The sequence below is a fragment of the Salmo salar genome, chromosome ssa28 (genome assembly GCF_905237065.1).
Source record: "Salmo salar chromosome ssa28, Ssal_v3.1, whole genome shotgun sequence".
NCBI classification, from domain to species: Eukaryota; Metazoa; Chordata; class Actinopteri; order Salmoniformes; family Salmonidae; genus Salmo; species Salmo salar.
The window spans coordinates 3,596,947-3,605,000 of NC_059469.1; the positions used below are offsets into that span (position 1 = coordinate 3,596,947).

At 42.1% G+C, this 8,054-nt stretch overlaps 1 protein-coding gene across 1 annotated transcript; it reads left to right on the forward strand.

Moving 5' to 3' along the window:
* Nucleotides 1-2,496: 2,496 nt before the first annotated feature.
* On the forward strand, nt 2,497-5,753 carry LOC106589219 (toll-like receptor 13). The gene has a single exon (XM_014178938.1). The coding sequence runs from the start codon at nt 2,718-2,720 to the stop codon at nt 5,541-5,543; it is 2,826 nt and encodes a 941-aa protein (XP_014034413.1). The 5' UTR covers nt 2,497-2,717; the 3' UTR covers nt 5,544-5,753.
* Nucleotides 5,754-8,054: the final 2,301 nt, after the last annotated feature.

The following is an 8,054-nucleotide window of genomic DNA, read 5'->3' on the forward strand; positions in this document are numbered from 1 at the left end:
CATCACCCTGAAAACACCATCCCCACAGTGAAGCATGTTGGTGGCAGCATCATGCTGTGGGGATGTTTTTCCATCGGCAGCAACTGGGAAACTGGTCAGAGTTGAAGGAATGATGGATGGCGCTAAATACACGGAAATTCTTGAGGGAAAGTGAGTGAGCTCGCCAGGCTCCCCTGTTTCCACCGGCTCGTCGGGCTTTCATGCCTCTGCTGGATCACCAGGCTCCCCTGCTTCCACCGGCTCATCAGGCTTTCATGCCTCAGCCAGATCGCCAGGCTCCCCTGCCTCAACCAATCTGTCAAGTTCCCGCGCCCCAGCTTACTCGACAGTTTTCCGTGCCTCAGCTGGCGTGACAGGTTCTCGCGCATCAGCAGGGGTGACCGGTCCGCTCCTGATCCCCTGGTTCGTCCCCTTTGGAAGCGTCCTGCAGCTGGAGCCGCGCGTCGGGGAGGGAGTACTCTCACGTATACTCCCTCTCCGGCCTTGAGGTCATCGGGCAGCTGATTATCCCGCACACCTGTCACCATCGTCTAGCGCACCTGCACCGCATGACACTCATCTTGACTCCATCACCTCCTTGATTATCTTCCCTATATCTGTCACTACTCTTGGTTCTTTCCTTAGGTGTTAATGACTCTGTTTTCATTTTGGTGCGTTGTTTGTGTTCATTGTTTCTTTTATTTATTAAAACACTCCCTGAACTTGCTTCGACTCTCAGCGCACTCGTTACAGGATGGTATTATTGCTGGCGTTTTTCTACAAGTAGGGTGAGTCATGCTTGTTTCTACTTGCAAGCAGGCACACACACAGAAATCAGCACCATGAACAGCCACATCACATTTAGTTTACGTTGATTGGACTAATTTGTTTTGGGTATCTTTTAGTTGTCACTGTATTAGACTAAAATATAGGTGATTAGATGATGAAGTTGAAATAATGCGGGATTAGTGGAGGCAGAGCCTGTTTTATTTGGTTCTAAACCAATATTTTAGTCGTCCGAAAATCTCTGAACCTTTCATTCGTTTGTTAGGAATTAATTCCTAGGTCATGTAACTGTTTGTTACATGCAATATGTTTTGTGGACTTCACAGGAGAGATGATGCTCTCCGGTTTTGTGATGAAAGAAAGGTGTGGTTGAATTTATTCTGCCACTGTCTTCTTATTGTCTCGGCCTTAGGCCTATATATCACAGTGTCAAGGCATATGAACTAACAGGTTATAGTGAAAACAACGCAAGTATCACAACACACACTAGGTTGTTGCAAAAAAAATCTGTCTTGGCTTCCCAGGTGATTTAACCGACTTGTTGCCTATCAACAAGTTTAGGATATCGATTGAGTTGCAATCTAAAATCTAAATAATTATGAACTGAAATTACTTGAATACTCTTGAATACAGACAGACACCTCACAAGTCCTCAACTGGCAGTTTCATTAAATAGTACCCGCAAAACAACAGTCTCAACGTTAACAGTGAAGAGGCAAAGAAGTTGCAAAGAAAAAACTATATCTGACTGGCCAATAAAAAGATTAAGATGGGCAAAAGAACACAGACACTGGACAGAGGAACTTGTTTCTCAAACAAGACACTTTAATGTACTTGTCCTCTTGCTCAGTTGTGCACCGGGGCCTCCCACTCCTCTTTCTATTCTGGTTAGAGCCTGTTTGCGCTGTTCTGTGAAGGAAGTAGTACACAGCATTGTACAAGATATTCAGTTTCTTAGTAATTTCTTGCATGGAATAGCCTTCCTTTCTCAGAACAAGAATAGACTAACGAGTTTCAGAAGAATGTTCTTTGTTTCTGGCCAATTTGAGCCTGTAATCGAACCCACAAATGCTGATGCTCCAGATACTCAACTAGTCTAAAGAAGGACAGTTTTATTGCTTTTTTAATCAGAACAACTGTTTTCAGTTGTGCTAACATAATTGCAAAATGGTTTTCTAATGATCAATTAGCCTTTTAAAATAATAAACTTGGATTAGCTAACACAACATGCCATTGGAACACAGGAGTGATGGTTGCTGATAATGGGCCTCTGTACGCCTATGTAGATATTCCATGAAAAATCAGCTACAATAGTAATTTACAACATTAACAATGTCTCCACTGTATTTCTGATCAATTTGATGTTATTTTAATGGACAACAAATGTGCATTTCTTTCAAAAACAAGATCATTTCTAAGTGACCCCAAACGGTAGTGTATTTCTGTCGAATTACATTTTGTTCACCTTTAAAAATAAACAGATTCACTTGAAAACCAAACCTGCTGTTCATGCCTCTTTCTCAGCAGTCACATTTTCACTCAGCAGAATAAAAAAAACATTTGAAGATTTAGAAGAAGTGAGAGTTGAGATTAATCTAAAATAAATCTTACTGTGGCATCCCTTTGTGTTGGTGCAGTCAAAGTCTAACCAGTTTTCCTGTGTGTGTGTGTGTGTGTGTGTGTGTTGGGGGGTGCAAGTGTGCGGTGAAGTTTCTAGTGAATTGTCTTTCCTCTCAAAATTGATATGGAGACATTTAAAGTCTGTGACGATTATCTCAGCTGTCAAACTGAGCTGCAACTCCCGTAGCAGTGTCTGTGGCTTAATCTTGGAAAACATTTGCTCGACCGTCAGACAGTCCAGAAACCAGCTCAACTATCATTGGATTTGTTGGACTTACCACACAATTAGCAGTCTAACTGGATACAGTGGATATTTGTAGTCCTCTGGAAGGATGACGCTCATCAGTGTCACTCAGTTTGGAGTTATGGCTCTTTGGATCATCTGTGTCTCCAGTTGGACTAGTGACAAATGTGTGATGACTGATGGTTTTACAAATCTGTGGAGGGGCGATGATTGTCACAATGGTAACCTTACAGTGAGCTGCATGGATGTCGACAATGTGCCACTTCACCTAGCCATTTTCCCCATTTCCATCCAGACCCTGTGTGTCGAGATGAGAAACAAATCCATTCTGCATCCCAACGATTTCTCCAGATTCAACAAACTGGTTGAGCTAGGCATCTCAGGTCAACCGGCAGAGATTCTTCCAGGTGCTTTCAGGGGGCTATTTGGACTTCAGACACTGAGTCTTACTTGCTCTTTAAACTTATCCATTCATTCAAATACATTCAAGGATTTACATAATCTTAAACAATTAAGAATATTTTCATGTTCGTTTTCTGTAATAGCTCTAGATGCATTTGATGGTATGAAACAATTGACCACTCTTATGATAATACAGCACGAAAATAATTTGTTGTCAGACATAAAGAGCCTGTCAGGGGTTTTATGTAGAATAGTTAATAACACATCTTCACTGACATCTCTGGTCCTGTGGGCTGAAATTGCCACTCTGAATAGCCCAAAGTGTATCGTGTCTAACGGGACTACTTATGAGACCCCAAGTTTCTATGGTCTTCAAGATATTTTCTTGAATTTCCCTGATCTAAAGATCGTAGGTAAAGGTGTGTTTGAAGGTTTTAAAAACATTTCATTTCTTTCCATGCCTCTAAATAATGTACTGCAGATGCAACTACTGCAGTCGGGTGTCAGCAAAGTGGAATCATTTCAATTCTGGCAGGAGTATAGTGACTTAGAGTCGATGTGTGAAATTGTCTATCAACTCTCAACTTCTTATGTTTCAATAACTACGGATCATATCAACTTCTCAATTTCTGCCATTCAAAATTGCATGACACTTCGAAAAATGAGCCTTGAGTCTTTTTCACAAAGATTTATTGATCTGAGCTTTATCCATGGCTTGAGGAATCTCCAGGTTTTGACTGTTTCTCAATTCTCCTTGAACAATACAAGATTTACATCCCTTTGCAAAACTCAACCTAGTCCTATCTTGTGGTTAAAAGTAATGTCATTGTATTTTAGTAGTATTTTTAGCATACATCGTAGACAGTTCTTTTGCATGAAAAACCTGGAAGAACTTAACTTGAAATATAATCGCATCTACACCATCGACAACTTTGCCTTTCTGGGATTGCAGAAGTTAAAGGTTTTAAATCTAGGTCATAACCAGTTATCTGAAATCAAATCATTTAATTTCTTTGATCTGCACTGCTTAGAGTACCTCAATCTGGAGGCAAATCCATTGGTGCACATTGAGGCATTATCTTTTGCTCACCTTAGTTCAATACAGAATGTGTCTCTGGGAGACCTGAACTTCCCTCCAGAATCCAAGATTGAGCTGAATCTGACATGTGTATTTGGCAGCATACCTCGGGGACTGACATACCTCTACATCAGCTCTGGCAGAAGGCCCATGACTCTTATTATTGGGGGTGATGGTTCCCCAAACCCAGGCTTGGGCCTGCATGTCCACGGCGAGACAGTGTCTTTTCAGGAATGTGAGAGGCCTTTCTTTAGGGCTGTCGTTGAGCTAACTGCAAGGACAGAGTGGATCCTGTGTGGGTCCATCTTTGCTGGGAGCTACTTCAAGTTCCTTCAACGCTTCAAGCTAGAATCAAAGCTCTCAACTTCATTTGTGGATCTAACCAGCCTGAATACACTTGTGCACTTGAGGGATTTGCAACTTACAGGAGTAGACCTCAATCGGCAGACTGGTCTTGCGATCATGTTTCACAATTTGACCAGACTGGAGACTCTGATGCTCCTTGGCTGCAGGATCGACTACCTGGAAAGGGACCTGAGCAAAGACTTACAGTCATTGAGAGAATTACGTTTGGTTATTAACAATGAGCTTACAATCATGGAAGAATTCCCTGAGCCCCTGAAAAGCCTAAAGTATCTGCATATACAAGATCTACTTTTACAATGCAGTTGCGACAATGCTTGGTTTGATAACTGGGCGAAACGGAATCGACAAGTTCAGGTCATTTTTTGGCAAACTACATTGGGAATGAAGGAAATAAATTGCATAGGTGAGCATGGCACTCAGAACTTCCTCAAATTCTCCCAAATCCATTGTTCAATGGACGTAGGATTCATTTTGTTTGTTTCTAACACCCTGGGTCTCCTGCTCTTCATGCTGGTGGTGCTGCTACATCACCTGGCTGGCCAGTATCTGCTGGCTCTATTTTACATCACTCGCGGCTGGTTGGAAGAGGCCGTGTTTCGGAACAACAAGAGACGCTACAGGTACGACGCCTTTGTCTCTTACAGTGGGAAAGATGAGCGCTGGGTGGTGGAGGAGCTTCTGCCCAACATGGAACAACGAGGTCCTCCTTTCCTGCGCCTGTGTCTGCACAGTAGAGACTTCCAGCTGGGGAAGGACATTGTGGACAACATCACAGATTGTCTCTACAGCAGCCGCCGGACTGTATGCTTGGTCAGCCGCCACTACCTCCGCAGCAACTGGTGCTCTTTGGAGATGAAGCTAGCCACTGACCGGCTGCGGTTGGAGCAAAGGGACATCCTCATCCTGGTCTTCTTGGAAGACATCTCTCCTCGCCAGCTGTCTGCCCACCACAGGCTGGCCAGACTGGTGAAGACCAGGACCTACCTGGACTGGCCAAAAGAGCCAGAACAATACCAAGATTTTTGGGACCGACTTTGGGCTACACTGGCGCCAAAACATGGCCAGTGACATGAATACATTTAAAAACTAAAGTCCAAGTTTTATGAATGGATTGTAACTTAGCTAGGGAAATATATAATGTATCTCCTGTACAAAAATCCAAAAAGAGCTAAACATGAGTGTCAAACTTTTTTCAAATCTTTGCTCGAATCATTATTCTGTATGTCGTTATCGTATGTTAATGTCTGCTTCAAATTACTCTAATTAAATACTTTGAGATGAGTTTCCAGTGGTTTTTGTTTTGTTGGTAACACTTTGAACCTGCCATTTTGACATATTAATGGCAGAGTAGAGATGCATCATAAACCATCATGACACATTTCTTAGGTGCATCTCAATTGTCCAAAGGAGCTTCCTCTACTCAGCTTCTCTCTTTAATCTGCTATGATCTGAAAACTATTTTGGTTAAGCGTGGGGATTCGAAGAGGAAATTACTTTAGAGAATTGAGATACACTTCTAAACCAGATAAGACTTCCTGTGTGTTCTTGTGCTACAGCGCCCCCTGAAGTTATGTCACTGCCATACACTTCCTCTAGACTGACAGAGATAATTCCACTGTGTTACTGCGAGCTGAGGGGTCTGTCTGGAGGGCTGAGACACATAGAGTTAAATTATGTTTGTGGGTCGTGTCCAACCTGCCCAATCAACCCAATTTACAACAGCAGCCCCTTGACCAGCCCCTTGATCCATGTCAATGGAGATACTGTAAGAGTGAGAGGAAGAGGGAAGTAGTGAGAGAGTGTCACCCTGTTATGAGTAGGTCACCTCGACACCATGCTAGCCTGGCTCAGAACTTTATCTATAGATGTAATTCCCATTGGGATTTTAACCACACACACAGCACACTTCAATATCTTTCCCCTTTACTTTGACATACCTTTCACGTACATGCCCTTTCCTTTAACATTTTGACAGTCTCACCTAGAAGACACTATTACCGACATAAACTTACAGTAAAATTGCCCAGAAAAAGTGTCAACTACATTTAGTTTTCAGCGTAAAAACACAGATGCATGCATAAACACGGACGCATGCAAGCGCACACACACACACACACCAAGGCCTGGCGGACTGAAGAAGCTGAGTGCCCTTTAGCTAAGAACTATATTCACTGAGCTTGTCTGATGCTTTAAGCACACAATTTGATTAAATAATTAAGACACACAAATGGCTAGAGGGAGTCCGACCAGCAATTGATTTGATTGTGCTGGGCCAGGCTCAGATTTCCTGCATTGTGTTTAAAAAAAAGACAGCAAGTGACTGTCACCTGTTCTCTCTCTCCTCCAAAGACCTGTTCTCACGGGACTAGTATTACTTGAGAATGTTGGTTATATAATTATTACTCCAGAATGTCCGTTATTCCAGAGGACGCCCCACAGCAAAACTAGAATAGTCCCAGTAAGCAAAATTACGTTGAAAATATACGTATATTCCAGACATTGAAGTTAGGATCAATTTAGGTTCTGAATGAAATGTGAAAAGGTATTTTCCGTATGTTTAAAATATATATTTTCCACAACGCTGAAAAAGCATCTTTTCCCGACTTTGATAAATATGCATTTTCCAGACCAGACCAAAAACCAATGTCTATGGATATGGAAATCAAGGCCAGTCCAGAACTGCACCAAAAAAAGACATCCAAAAAGCATCGGCCTTTGCTTACTGAGTTGTAGCCTACAGTGTTGCCTGTAATTGCATTTTATGAATGGACCTCTATGTGGTAAGACTACCGTTTCTAAAACACCAAAAAATGACTACCGGACCGGACCAAAAAAAGACGTCCAAAAGAAGTCTGCTCGTGCTTACTAGGGTGTAGGCTACTATATCGGTCCGCAATGGAATTTTATGAATGCCCATCCATGTAGCAGGCTCACGGTTTGTTAATCAGGCCAATGCATTGGCTTTATTAGTCCTGATTCCTTTGACTAATTAATTTGGCTATTTAAGCACTGAATATCAGCTACTCAACTTTATCAGGAGTTATTGCGACCCTATTTGCAATGTGTTTACACAGCGGGAAATGGGGAGGCATTTTCTTTTTCGCTATGATCAGTTTGTCAAAACATTTTACATATACAAACATGAAACCACTGATCATGACAATGGGTGAAACTACTAGACAACAGTTGTGATTGTCCATTCCATAATGTCCGTTTTATTTTGACCTGTCCTGTTTTTAGGATATGTTACTTTGTTAACATCGTTTTCTATTTGATTGAGCACCATTTAGGTTAGGCTATTTGATCGGAGAAACCTGCATGATGTAAAAAGTGTATCCTATATCTGCTACATGATTAATGTAAAAAAAAAAATGTGACGGAACGTTGGTGGAGCGCTGCAGAGATGCATCTCTCAAACATCACCTTGGAGAAGCTCGCTAGGAATGGACAAGCTAAATATTTTGCGCCCCTGCCTTTGACTAAGTGGGCACTGCTAATCAAACGGCGGCATCAGCGCTCACCTAAAAAGCCCATATGTACCTGGTTGAGAGAAATTGTAATTGTTTTTGGACAGAATTC